Raw genomic sequence first — 15,339 nt, 5'->3', positions numbered from 1 at the left:
TTGTAGGAAACTCTTTTTTGAAGGGGAGGAGGGTCAAAGATGGAAATAACTATATTTTATAGCAAAGTCACCGATGCCGCTATAATTAAGCAATAAGATGAGCGACTGAGTGGCAATGCTAATGAGTGCAGATCTGGTGGTGAAGTGAAGCATCTGGTAAAGCCATGCGCCCCCAAAGTGCCCACGAAACGCATTAATCAGCAGAACTTCTTCGTCTTTGTGTCGCTGCAACAATACAGTAAAATGTTTGCAGCTGATTTTAATATTGAAATAAATTGTTGAAAAGCATCCTAGTGCCACATGAAGTGGTTTTCACAGAAACTGTAATAAGATGCTTGTAGACATCTCCCAGCTCCCAAATCTCTCCAGCTAGTTACACCCAGGCATCGCTGTTTCCTGGCTCAGATTCCCCTTCTCTTCATTTCTGGGTTGACTGTCTTCCTAACAGATCTTTTTGGAGAAATATTTTCTAATGATTGATTCATTTTTAGAGGGTTTTCCAAACCCCATACTGTTGACTTAGTTTGGGGCAGGTAGGTTTTGCTCCAGTCTTTGTTCTACTAGTTACCAACATTTAAAAACATGGGTCCACAGCAAAAAAACCCCAGCCATTAGAATGTGGGTATAAGTGGTCAATTTTTAAATTAGTAAAGTTTGAAATTTTGAAAAATTTCCATATTATGATTAGGTACAGATGTATGTGTAAAAACATAGATATGACATATATACTATATTTTTGTCTGAATGTATATAAATTTTGAATAGTCCACAGAAGATATCTGTTATCAATGGGTTTTTGATTTAAAAGAAACTATTTCCTATGTCACAAGCAGCATTTAATATTCTAGGAAAAAGATGAAACAAACTAATGAAACCAATTAGGAAAATATTCCCGGTTATTTTAAAGTAAAGTGAAGTTTGTTACTAAAGAGAAGGAGAAAAGAGATGAGAGAAAATCTAAGAACTAGATATAAAGGATGGAAAAAAAGATATAAATAATTGAGCAAGAAAAAGTCCAAAATCTAATTTTATAAAATCGAATATATTATAATAAATTCCAAGCTGTTAACTTATTCAAATATATTTTGAGTATTGATGTGAACTTTTAATTTATTATGTTTTCATTAATTCAATTGAATAAAAGTTCTCAATTATTCTACAGACAGATTTAACTGAGTGACTTCACCACCACAATTCCGAAAAATTTAAGACTTTCTAGTAATTAAAAACATAACCAAACGTGTAGGATCAGCGCCTCACTCAGTCACTCGTAATTATAGAAGAGTAGTAGAAGAACTAGAAATTATTTTATTTTACATAGTAACACTGAAAACTACAGGCCCTAACGGAAGTCAAAAGAACAAATGAGAAAATGCTGTCATTGTTAGTTAGCACAGCCCAATTTACAGCTCTTTAGAGCTCTCTAAGATCTATCATGACATATTAACATGTAATTCAAAATTTCTTAACACTTTTTGCTTTCTTTTAAATGAAAAGACATTTTGATAGTAAAATCAAAATATAATAAAGCTCACAGGCCATTTTAGGACCCTACCCTTCACAGATTTTAGACTAGAAAAGTATTAAATGCTTTGCATAGATCTCTTCCCTCTCCTAAGCCTCCTAAAGACTACACTAAAATCCAAGCTCCCTACATTATGATACTCCTTCAGTTACTTTTAAAAGTTTCATTCCCCAAAATGGGTCTGCCCAATAGAGAATTAATTAAATCACTATAACATTTCCATCTGGGACATTGACTGTCTATATCCTATTTTTTGTGCAGCTAAAGGACTTCTAAGCAAATCATCATCGGAAAGAACTGATTATGAATTGATGAAATTTTATTTAATTGGGTTTAATTTCTTATTTAAAAAACATTTGAGGGCCAGCCCAGCGGCACAGTGGTTAATTTCACATGCTCTGCTTCAGCGGTCCAGGGTTCCCGGGTTCAGATGCCGGGCGCCGACCTACACACCGCTCATCAAGCCATGCTGTGGTGGCATCCCATATACAAAATAGAGGCAGGTGGGCACAGATGTTAGCTCAGGGCTAATCTTCCTCAGCAAAAAGAGGAAAGATTGGCAGCAGATGTTAGCTCAGGGCCGATCTTCCTCACCAAAAAATAAACAAACGAATAAATAACATTTGAATCTGAAAATAACAAAAGCTAAGAGTAACTAGTAATTCTTAAAACAGAAGGCATCTTTTTTAACCCGTTTTTTTTTTACCCTTTTACAGTGCCTTATAGGCCCCTTAATCTGATGAACTGAAAAAAGTGGTATTTGCCTCATTAGCCCCATCATGATGATCAGACCAGCTACATTGGCTATTTACTTATCTCTCAACCAATTTTAACAATTATTCTATTCCAAAGAGAATTCAAGACAGAATTTCAACTTCTACAATGTTTAAACGTGATTTTGATTGGCATTCCCCACAGATACTTTGTTTTCGTTATTTGAAGATCTTTTCAATGTACACATACATGCAACTTGAACTTCTGATCTTCTTTGCAAGAGCGCTCCCCTTCTGTTTCGCACCACACAGCGGTAAAACCCAGCATCGAGCCTCTGTAAAGACGGAATAATATACCTGCCAAATACCAAGAAGAAGTGTTAATGGTTCCATATCTAGAGCAGCCCTGACATCTCTTCTAGTAGGCACTCAACAAATATTTTAGTTTTGGTAAACTAATCTCTACACAATCCTTCCCTGACCAACAAACCTACTGCAACTGCAATTTATTTGTGAGATTATTTAATTGATATCTATCTCCCCAACTAGGCTGTAAATATCACATGGAGCTAGCTTCTAGATCTGTCTTGTTCGTCATTGTACCCCTGGTGCCTAGTACAGTGCCATGTGCACAGTAGATATCACTCACAGCTGGCTGAATGAATGAGAAATGTTAAACAGTTAAATGTCATTACTCTTAAACTAGACTTTTCAATAAAAACATTATAATTCTCTCAGGATTTCTAAAAATTATTTCGAGAAATGGCAACAGTCTTAACATAATGTGTCATGTCACTCTATATAAAAGTTCAAACAAGGCTCTCAGGATGAGACACTTCCTGAAATGTCATTAAGGCAAAGAAGCAGTGACATCGTGACACAACTCCTCTCTCCACTCACGTTGTAGACATCTCCCAACACAATTTATACACTTCCCTTTTTTACTTCTCCACATAAGGCCTGACATTAGCTTTAAAAACTTTTTGGATGACTGAAAGGTGATTCATTTGTATTTTCCATTCCTGTGACTGTAAGTAATCATCCTTCAAATCAATGCCTTTCTAAAAACTTCAGTAAAATTTTATAGGGGAAAAAAAGTAGTTAGAGGATACAGTTTCCATAAAAGCTATGCTTTAGGTTTACTGTTGGTTATATAACTTAGGATACTTTGAAATCCGTAAGCAAGCAAGGATATATAACCAAGGACCACTGAAGCGAGTTTTTTGGCTCTGGAGCCCATATCTTTCATGCTGCCTAAGAGAGAACATTAATTAATTCCTAGGCCATGTTCACAAACAAATCAAGAATAAGGCTTGAGTCCAGGATATTTTTCACAGATGGGAAGGTGTCTACCACAAGAAAGAAAAAGAGCTAAAACCCAATCGAATGGTAGCCTATTTTACAAAAAAGAGAAAAGGCAGTGATGCTATCCTCTAAAAGAAAAGACGTTCCAGTAACAGTTATCCTCAATTTAAATACTTCCTCTTACAAAGTATGAGAGAAATTTTTTTAAAAATCAAGTAAAAGGTACCGTGTATGGTATGCTTTCTTTGCTCAGTTCCTAAGTGTACCTTGAAATCACTTATATTCAACTAATTGCTCATCTTTTTATTCAAGTGTGTCCCATTAGTCAACCTGAAAAAGGCACTAATAGGCATAATTTTTAAGTGAAAATCATTTTGACAATACAGGTAATTCAGTATTAAGCAAATATTAATCAAAGTATGTTTTCCCTCTGATAACTGTCTTGAGATCGTATGACAAGATTAATAAAATCTTTTATGAAAAACAATATTGCTGAGTTTTAATCTTCAAAATTTTATTCTATTCTGAGGAATGGTTCATCTCAAATAAAAAATTAATTAGTAAAGAAAATCAGATTAATATCAAACTGAACACAAAGAGTCAATGTCATTTATTTAAATTACAAACCAAGGCTAGAAGAATAAGCACCATTGATTATTATATACTATGATTATAATAAGGAGGAGTTTTGAGATTAGGTTAAAACAAAGTCAATAAAAGTTTTTGGAAAAGAAATAACACAAGTTATTGGAGTACATATTTGAAAAACTACAAGGACAGTTTCATCACTGCAACATAACCAGATTTATATAATTGCTATTCATTCCATTTTTCCCTTTTTGCAGTATCCTAAATAGATGTTAAATTCTTATAAATTTCTATAGTAATTCTATGTAGTATTGCACAAAAATAGCAGCGCTTTCAAACAACAGGGAGAAACAGATACAAAGTTGAATATTAGGCATATGCTGTTTTGTACCATCTCTTTAGTCTAACGCACCAGGGGAAGAAATACATAAAAAAGTTGCAAAGTGCTCCACCTATTACAGGAATTCCTACACAAATTATGTTCACCTAACAGATGGGAATATTCATTGCAAGCCTATTGTTTATAAACACATTTTTAAGCAGAGAAAGTTTACTGGCTCTTTATAAGAAAGTATGATAAAATCTTAGCACCATATGCCACTAAAATATAGAAAATGCCTGCTCCTATTTCAAATGAACACAGCAGGGAATATTTGTATTCACTGTATCAAGGCAGAATTCTACTAGATTAACAGAACATTTTCCAGGGCTAGTTAATCATAAGGAATAGCAAATTAAAGAAAATCAAACACAAACCCACAACAAACCCAAGGGTTTAAATGCCCATTTCTGCTAAGTAGGAGAATACCTCAGTTCTGAACTGCCACTTGGAATGGCCCACAAGAACAACCCCAGAATTTCTCAAGGAAGCAGCTTTAGGTCCATTTCAGCCCACAAACAACTGCTTAATTAGCCCTGCCTGGAGGAGACATTTGACATTTTTTGTCTGCCTAGGATCTGCACCCATTTCCTGTATTTGGAGAACTCTCCACTGTATGAGTCTTGATGGAGACAGACCCCTCCTTGCATTAACAGGGAACAGGTATGAGACTGCATGACTGCTGGACACATGTACTCTGGGTTTTTAGATCTGGGGCTGGTGATGCACAGGAATAGGGCTAAAGGACAATTTGTCTTACAGCAGTAGTGGTGGGGTACAGTGGAGCCCTGGACCAGGGGAGCAGTGCAAGTGTCTAGTGCCAATCAGGGCAGTGGCTCAAGCAATGGCATCCAGGGTCCATTGGTACTAGCAGCAGGACCCTTTTAGGACTGGCTCTTGAGGTGGTGTGGCTCTGGTGGGCTCAGCTTGCTCTGTTGCTGCTCAATCTCCAGATTGCCTAGTGATTCTAAGAGCAACCAAAAGTCCAACACTTACTTTTTCATTTCAGCAAGAGAGAATTTGTTTCTGTGGCTTGTCCTAGAACTCCTCAAATTTCTATAACACAGAACTTAGCCAAAACAGTGTTGGCTGAAAAAACTTCTGAAGTTACTAGGTACTCACCATGGTCACAGAAAAACCTAAAGAATGCCTCACTGAATCATCTCTTTTTTAAAAACCATGGCTTCCTGGTAAAGCACTAAGAATCATTAGGTGATAATTAGTCCCAAAACACTGGAACAAATTAACTTGTTATAAGGAATTTTCCTGAACGTGAACCACCAAAATTTTAGAAAATGTCTGACAAAATACTATCTGGCTTTAGAATAATTACTGTTGAGCAGTTCTTCTCAACAACAGTTAGATACTATGACTAAGTCCACAGGTGTACAGAGGCCTACCATGGGTGAGAACAATGAAACCACATCTTCAATATAGAGGAGAAAACCTGTCTTTCTCCCTCTAAGATCAGGGGACACAATTCAATTCATAAGAAAGAATTTTCACAGCCATTAAAATTAAATATAAGGTCTTTTTCTTTTAAATGGGCGTCTATATCCATTTTATGGCACTCCAGATAAGACTATTCCCCATAACTTTAATTTTTTATGCTGGTACGAAAATATCTATTTTGCAAAAAATAAACAACCAAATTCTACAATAAACTTCCATATCTTGGCCCAAAGCCCATTCATATTTTTAAAATGAAAAAAAGGGCTAAGAAAAAAACCCTGTAAGCCATTTATATCCTTCTTGGAACTACTTAAATTCTTTTTTTTGGAAATGAGATGATAAATAATTACATTTTCAATTTTATTTTTATAAATTTCCCATATGAAATTTTAAAAAATAACAATAATCAAAAGTGGAATGAGTCTACAGTTGGCTTTTTCCTCAAGCAAAATAGTGAAATGAAAAATCCGGACTGAAACTTGTTGATACAAAATTTTGAAGATGTGTCCAGTTCTCTGGTAGGTCCTAGGCATTAAGCAAGCTGGGGGTATGTTTGAGTCCTGTCAGAAGAGTTCAAGTAATCAAGTGAGGTTGAAGTCAACAGTACGGTCAAGATGAAAGCTGGCCAATAGGAACATGATATTCGCACAAGTTCATTAATCTGTATTTTATCTATTTAAAAATTTATATCCAGTTGAAAGGGGCAATAAACAGGTCCCTGCAGGGGATGAGCTAAGGATCTACAGAATCTGTCACAGTTGTTTGGGAATATAAATCTGGGGAATATAAGTCTTCAGGGATCAACTGGATGCTGAAATCCACATACCATGAATAACTACATTTAAACTTCACCTTCACTCATAGTTATAAAAGCCAATCCAGAGTTTCAAAAGTTAATGTTGAAATGTTTCCAAGAATCTTCTTCTGGGATTACGGTTTATGTGATTTTCTCTGATTATGGTTTATGTGATTTTCTCTAACATGAACAATGTTTTGGGATCATTCGTTTTTCATTCATTCTTTCCTTCCATTATCAAATCAGGGGCAGAAAAGGAGAAATTCACATTTAGTGAAACATGAACTCACGACTGGAACTAGTCTGTCAAATCTGTTGTTAGGAGAAAATTCTCTCTCAAGTCAGTAAGAATGGAGTTTCAGAAAATCTTTGGGAAAGAAGACACTGATTTTTTAGAGCTAAAAATCCTTTATTCCATCTCTGTTTACTTAATTCCTTATATTGCCTGGTTCTCTATAGACATAAAAACGTCCAACACATGAAGGGTTAAAGTATGAGGGGAAATATTAGTTTCTACACAGTCAAAATTACCCATACCAAGACACAATAGAAAGAGGACCTAAGCTATTAAGTATTACAATATAAGCATAAGTGAATTAGAAACATAAATTAAAAAGCTTTCACTTGTCTCATTTGGAAGCATTTGTTGATAATTATGTTACATACTTGTTTGGTCATTCTGGCTAAAGTTCTTCACTTAGATTCTACAATGATTCCTAGACAAATGAATGAAATGGAATTAATTTTCTAAATCCAAATCATCTCCAATAAGAACTTTGGAAGCTCAATGCTAATTCTACTTCAGAAAATCTCCAGAAACAATCATATCTGCTGTGACCACATGCAGTTGAAAAGACAGTCAAACTAAAGTTAGAAATAAATACAAATAATACACAACTTTGTGGGAGGGATATAAGACTGGAGGCACGCCATGTTAATATCAGAGATGAAAATCAAGTAAGATAGCACAGGTTCATACCACATAAGCCTCGGAAGTCAGTGTTGGTTACTTCCGCTTAGAATGAGATGAAATTAGTCCACCCACTTTTACCTGCCAAATTTATTTTCTCCTTCCTTATAAACAATAGACAAAAGCACTTGATACCTTGGAAATGAGAAATTCATTTTGTTAAATCCAGGGCTCCTAAACATAACTGTGTGATATACATGAAAGGCCAAAATTAAGTTGAAAGCTTTACATTCATTGTCCCAACCATTCACGTCTTCGGCACTGTGAAATAAGAAAGATATCCTGAGCCTTAAGCAGATTGGGACTATAAGGGATTCTATTTATTTTAGGCAAAATGGGCAAGACTAATTTATTTGAGCCAAAATATAACCTGTTGTTGTTGTTGTTGTGTGCTGGGCAGTTTATAGAGGACAGGACCAATGGAGAGTTAACCAGCAGAAAAGAATTACTAGAAACTAAGGTTAGGAAAGTTGAAGCCGGACAACTTGGGGAACTAAGCCTTTTGCAGGAAGATGAGGATGGGAATCACACTCAGTTTGGCTGGTTGATGGAGAAATCAACTGGTTACATTTCACCTAAGAAAAGTGTTCTCAGTTAAATAGACCTTTCTTCTCGGTGAGTAGGGAGGCGCAATAGATACAAAATAAAAAGCATGTAGAGGCATCTTGCCCATGACTTAGTGATGAAGGAAAACTGGGTGCTTTATCTCAGGGTCTCAAGCCTAAAGGATATGGCCAAGGGATCAATTTGGGAAAATTTGACAAGTCAATAATATTGAGTTTTCAGACATATGAATGTGAAATATCTGTCCATTTATATAGGTCTTCTTTTATTTCCCTAAATAATGTTTTGTAGTTTTCAGTGTAAAAATCTTGCAACTCCCTTATCAGATTTATCTCTAAGATTTTTTTAAGCTATTTTTTAAATTATATATACATATGTATATACAGTCATTTGTCACTTCACAAAGGGGATACGTTCTGAGAAATGCATCGTTGGGAGATTTCATCATTGTATGAATGTTATAGAGTGGACATACACAAACATAGATGGTATAGCCTACTACACACCTAGGCTATATGGTACTAATCTTATGGAACCACTGTGGTATACATCATCCGTTGTTGACCGAAACATCATTATGTGGTGCATGACTGTATACAAATTGTTGACTATTCTTTGCTAATATACAGAAATATAATTGATTTTTGTATACTGATCTTGTATCTTGTAACATTGCTAAATGCACTTATTAGTTTTAGCAGCTTTTTACAGATAATATCACATTTTCTACTTAGACAATCATGTCATCTTCAAGAAAAAGACATTTGGGGGGTTGGCCCTGTGGCGTAGTGGTTAAGTCCAGCGTGCTCCACTTTGGCAACCCAGGTTCGTGGGTTCAGATCCCGGGCGTGGACCTACACCACTTGTCAAGCCACGCTGTAGCAGCAACCCACATACAAAATAGAGGAAGATTGGCACAGATGTTAGGTCAGGGCTAATCTTCCTCAAGCAAAAAAAGAGGAAGATTGGCAACAGATGTTAGCTCAGAGCAAATCTTCCTCACCAAAAAGAAGAAGACATTTTTATGTCTTCTCTTACAATCTAGATGCCTGTTATTTCTTTTTCTTTTCCTTTTTGTCCTCCTTATTGCACTGGCTAGTAACTCCACTACTGGGATCTGTTGAGCTTCCTGCATTGGTGGGTTTGTAGCTTTCATCAAGTGTGGAATTCTTCAATATCATTTCTTCAAATATTTTTCCACTCCTGCTTCCTTTGGGATTACAATTACACATATATTAGGCCATTTGAAGTTGTCCTGTAACTCACTAATGCTCTTTTCATTGTGTTTGATTCCTTTGTTTTTTCTGCCTTTCATTTTGGATAGTTTTATTGCTATATCTTTAAGTTTACTAATATTTTCTTCTGCAATGTCTAATCTGCTGATAGTGTCATCCAATGTGTTTTTCATCTCAGACATTATAGGTTTCACCCTCAGAAGTTTCATTTCTGTGTTTTAATATCTTTCATGTCTATACTTAACTCCGATCACATGGAATATAGTTATGTTTCGATGTCTTTGCTAATTCTAACATCTTTGTCAGCTTTGGCTTGGTTTCAACTGATTGATTTTTCTCCTCATTATGGCTCATGGTTTCCTGCCTCTTTACATGCGTGATAATCTCTGATTAGATTCTAGACATTGTGAACTTTACCTGGTTTCGTGCTGAATATTTTTGTGTTCCTATAAATATTCTTGAGCTTTGTTCTCCAATGCTGCAAAGATACTTGACAATAGTTTGGTCCTTTCTGGTCTTGCTTTTAAGATTTCTTAGGCAGGACCAGAGCTGTATTTGGTCCAGGGTTAATAATTCCCCACTTCTGTATACTTTAACCAATAATCCCATGAATTATGACATTTTTCAATTTGGCTGTTCTTACCAGCCCTGTGTGAGCATGGTAAACTATTGCCTCCACTTCTTGCATAGCTCTTTCCCTGGCCTTGGGTAGTCCCTTCACATGAATGTGCTCACATGAATATTCTGCTAAATACTCACAATAGAACCTCTGCAGATTTCCAGAGTTTTCTCTCCCCTCTAGTACTCTGCCCTGAGAAATCAAGCTGCCTTGATCTCTCTGACTTTCAGCTCTCTTTAACTCAAGAAGTCCTCTGGGTTTTGCTTGTTCCCCCTCTCTATGCCATAGCCTGGAAAGTCTCTGAAGCCAGTAAGCTGGGGCAGTCATAGGGTTCACCTTGTTTGTTTTCTGTCTCTTGGGCATCACTGTTTTTAGTTGCCTATGTCCAATGCCACAAAAAGAATTGTTTCAAATACTTTGTCCAGTTTTATGGTTGTTTACATTTCCTATCTATGATTCTCTTTTATATCTCTCAGTGACGTTTTCCACTTTTCTTCATGTTGGTTCTATTCATTTCTTATAAAGGTTATTCCCAGGTATTTAATAATTTTTATTGATATTGTGAAATTTTTCTTCTTTTTATAAGACATAAGAAAAAGTAACTTTTCCCTTAACCATTCCTATTCTTTTTACTGGAATAAAAAAAATAAATATCCATCAAATTTCTATTGTGCTACTGCCACAGAAATTGAACCACAGAGACAGGTCTCATAAGAGACTATAAGATGTTCCAGCACTTTAGAGTATCCAATTATTCTTCCTGTTATAACAATAAGTATTGTCACTAACATTAAGAAATTCTTGGCCAGGGCTGGCTCGGTGGTGCAAGCGGTTAAGTGCGCGCGCTCCGCTGCGACGGCCCGGGGTGCGCTGGTTCGGATCCCGGGCGCGCACTAACGCACTGCTTGGCAAGCCATGCTGTGGTGGCGTCCCCTATAAAGTGGAGGAAGATGGGCATGGATGTTAGCCCAGGGCCAGTCTTCCTCAGCAAAAAAAGAGGAGGATTGGCAGATGTTAGCTCAGGGCTGATCTCCTCACAAAAAAAAAAAAAAAAGAAATTCTTGGCTTAGATATATATACTTTGAATATAGTTATAAAATAATTTTTTATCCCATAGTAGAAAATAACTTAGAATAAATATTTTCTGGAATAACACAAATACAAATCTGCTTATAAGACCCATGCAAACTTGGTTTAACTATTGAACTACTACCATTTTGCCAATGTAGCTACCTGCTCCTAAACGTGAATATAAGCATCAATATGAATAATACAACATTTGAAACTCACTGAAATTCATTGTGCAGTTTTTAACACAAGCAGCAAAAAAAAAAAAATGCTATTTTTAGCCAAAGCTGGAAAAGGTGAATTTATATTTGCTCTTTATAGGGTTAGCATTTCATAACTGACACCAAAGGAGGAATAGGGACTCAATTTCAGGTGGAAAATGGCTACCATTTTCATAAAGTATCCAGGTTTTTCAATTTGAGACTTAAATTGGTCTCATGAAGGTTAACATATGACAGCTGAAGGTGCTTATTGGAAGGAAGTAGATGAAAGAGTAATTTGAAAAAACAGCATGAGATTTTTAGACAGGTTTTATATTTTGAAAAAAATGATGACAAAATACGATGGATCTTTGATAACCCATCTCAGTTGTCCGAAGCCCTCAGTGAATAGAAGGTAATTTATCATGCCCAAACCATTCTTGCTTCAGAATAACCCATTTCTTATCAAGTTTCTAGTAAGATGGTAGTGAAGCATCCACCTTATTTTAATGGCCCATATACAATGAGCTACCCCCTCAATCTTGCTTCAACACAACCAACAATGCTTCTTCTTCTTGTAGATTATCCAGGGTGTGTCAAATTAACAGGTAAATTTGCCAGGGCAAAGAGCAATGCAAAGAGAGCTCCACCTACTCACATATTTTTAAGTTCACACCAAAATTGTTTTATCATAAGTTTAAATAGTTCCATATATAATAATGGCTTAGTGTACGTTTTGGTATTTTAAAATAAAACTGTTAGACCACTGTTTTGAACCTATCCAGTGGAATCTAAATAACATAGTAGTTTTGACATCCATGTTACCCATTTTTTAAAAATGAACTCTTTAATGGATAGAACTTTAATTTTTCTTTTTACTCGTTGAACTTGAGCATTAAATCTATTTGCCCCACAGATTTTCATTCTAATGTAACATATTTTTATGCCTGAAAGATACTTATTGATTGCCCATCATACTTCTCTGAAATAAAAATATACATATAAATGGCAATTTAAAAAGAATTTCCCTTGACCCAAAGACTTTAAGTGCTTTAAAAAATGTCTTCTGGATTACGTGTTCATTGCAATTATTACACAGTTAATCAAAACAACATAAATGTATCACCCACTTTGAAAAATAATTATTAAACACTAAAAACAAAAAAGAAATGTATCTCATAATGAGATGGAAGTGACTGTTTTGTTTTTTCAATTACTCTATATTTCATTAAATGGAAAGTTATTTACTATTAAAATGAAGAGAATTTGATAGACATTAAGAACAAAAAGAAGAGAAGGTATTGATCACATATTTGCATACAGTTAATTTAAATCTAACGAGTACGAGGAAGAAATAAACAAGTAGAGAAGAGGTTGATGCAGAGCAGCAAGCAAAACACAGTAAAGTAATAAAAACGGACATGGATTTAGAATATCAAATAATCTCTTTTTGCAAGTTAATGAAAGTGTCTTCTGAATGAATGCTTGAGGAAATATAAAGCACTACCTTTCCTCTAGCGCATGTTCCTTCTATATAGAGATAGAACACTGATCTGATGGAATTAAACAGAACTTTTTACCTCCTCCTCTTTGAAATCTGCAACCAAGGCCTCACTAAGCTCTTCTCATTTCTGAGTAGAGCGAAATGCAGGCAGAGTGTGCTTCATAGAAGAATATTTCTCAACTTGTTTTTTCTTTCTGATAAATCTTGAATGTTTTAATTCTAATCTATGTAAATGGAGAAGCGACAGAGTGTTTCTGTAATTTTGCTGCCTGGATAAAACAAGGTGCCCTCCCTTGTGGTATTTCTTGCAGATGCTCTCTGCTTTGCTCTCATTAAGCGTGCCTTGAGGCACAATATATTCTTTGACGATAGCTGGGGAATGGAAAAGGTGAGGTTGTTAACAAAAAATTGGTATAGCTCTTGCCACCCACCTACACAACACATCTGAATTAAGAAAACTTCAAGATTGGTCAGAATATTCCATTTCTAGTGTCATACTTTGCCCTTAAAACAAATATGTATAAAGTGTGAAAGGCAAGAAGCTCTCCTGTGGGTTGTTTAAAGGAGGTTTCTTCGGGCCGGCCCCATGGCTTGGTGGTTAAGTGCTCGCGCTCCGATGCTGGTGGCCCGGGTTCGGATCCCGGGCGCGCACCGAGGCGCCACTTCTCCGTCCATCCTGAGGCCGAGTCCCACATACAGCAACTAGAAGGATGTGCAGCTATGGCATGCAGCTATCTACTGGGGCTTTGGGGGGAAAAAAATAAAATAAAATAAAAATCTTTAAAAAAAAAAAAAAAGAGGTTTCTTCAAGCCCAATATTTTGAACTATGTGTTTGCCTTGTTCTCCTAAGATATGGCTCCACAGGAAGACTCAAGATGGGGAGATGTGTGCCTTTCTTTTGTGAAATGGGAGAAATAACACAAAGAGGGTAGGAAAAGAGAATTGGCAGGTGCCTACACAAAGGCATGTTCTCAGGAAGCTCAATTTCAGAAAACACGCATACGGAAACCGAAGATCTAGAAAACAATTCTTTTGCCACTATCCATGGCTGCGTACCCCAGTTTGAAGACCACCGTTACAGATCATCCACATCACTACTTTTTATTAGGAAGAACTATCTGGATTCTTTTGAAATCTTGTTCCTTTCTTCCTGGGGCATACAAAACATTATGTCATGTAATTTTTATGGGAACCCTTTGAGTGGGGTTTTATTATACCCATTTTACAGGTGAGAAAAGAAAGACCAAACTGCTTAGATAACTTGTCTAAAGTCACATAGATATTAAGCTGAATAGAATTATTTGAATTCAAGTCACCTGCCATCAAAGCCCATTACTCAAATATGGTTCTCATTTCTAAGTTCACTTTTTTTTTGCTTTCTTATACGCCTTCTAACAAACCAAGCCCCATAATGTCACATACAATAATATATAATATTGCCTAAGATTTATTAACAGACTGCTTGAGGGCCAGAAAATGTGTTGTTTTACATACATTAGAGCCTTTTAATGCTCACACCACCACAAATGAGGTATAATCACCCCCATTTTGCAGATATTGAAAGTGGGGCTAATAGGAGGCTTGCCCAAGGTCACACCCTAATGCTAATTGGTGGTCAGTTGGGATTGAAACCTAGGTTTGTTTGATTTCAACATGCTCTTAACTATTATGATAAACTGCTCTCACAACAGCAGATACTTGACAGTATAGGCCTAATAATGAAAGAGGACATCACAAACTCTTATGTGTACAAAGGGCAGGCAGACAATGGACGTGAGCAAAGCAAAGCAAGTGTGGCTTCGTAAGGTACAGAGACCAGAGACTGCTGAGAACCAAGCAGATGTGCCTTCTCTGCAGGGCAGCACTGTCCGCACCTGCTTCTATGTGAGGCTGCAGACCCTGGTGGCCAGGCCTTCTGACTGGGCAAGAGGGGCCAGAAAGAGGGTTCTTATATGAAATCTTATAACTGTTAAATGCTGGCAATCAATTAAGAAATATGTTGCACGTATAGCCACATATATTTTTTACCTGATTTTTAAAATACATACACACCACACTCTGGGCAGGCTGAATGTGGTTCACAGAGACCATATTACAGCTCTGAGGTAAAGAGAGTGAGTGGTGGGCTATGCCCCATGTTGAGAGGCTCATTACTGTATTTAAAATACCTCTAGACAACCAATTCTCTTTCTTATTTCCTTTAAATTAGAGCATGGTATTGCTGATTTTCACTGATTTGGGGGCCTCTTGAATGTTTTAGGCAGTCACTAATTCTCCATCCTATGTAGAACTGCAGCATCTAGTATAATAATCCCCACCTAGAACAGAGGTTAAACAGATACAAACCCAGAAAGATCTCAAGCACTGCAAGGAAAGACTGAGGCTCGCAAGCTGGTGCCGCTGCTTCCTGTGAAGCCACA

The 15,339-nt window shown here is 36.4% G+C and overlaps 1 protein-coding gene across 1 annotated transcript in view; it reads right to left on the bottom strand.

The window, feature by feature from the left end:
• SDK1 (sidekick cell adhesion molecule 1) overlaps window positions 1–15,339 on the bottom strand; it is a 917,991-nt gene that overhangs the window by 557,383 nt on the left and 345,269 nt on the right. The window contains exon 3 of the mRNA XM_087417496.1: window positions 2,489–2,595. Coding sequence (XP_087273622.1) covers window positions 2,489–2,595 — 107 coding nt within the window. The remainder of the gene's footprint in view (window positions 1–2,488; window positions 2,596–15,339) is intronic.

Source organism: Ceratotherium simum, chromosome 26, assembly GCF_057802395.1.
Source record: "Ceratotherium simum simum isolate JZ-2026a chromosome 26, ASM5780239v1, whole genome shotgun sequence".
Lineage (NCBI taxonomy): Eukaryota > Metazoa > Chordata > Mammalia > Perissodactyla > Rhinocerotidae > Ceratotherium > Ceratotherium simum.
This window is presented reverse-complemented; position numbering and strand designations above follow the sequence as displayed.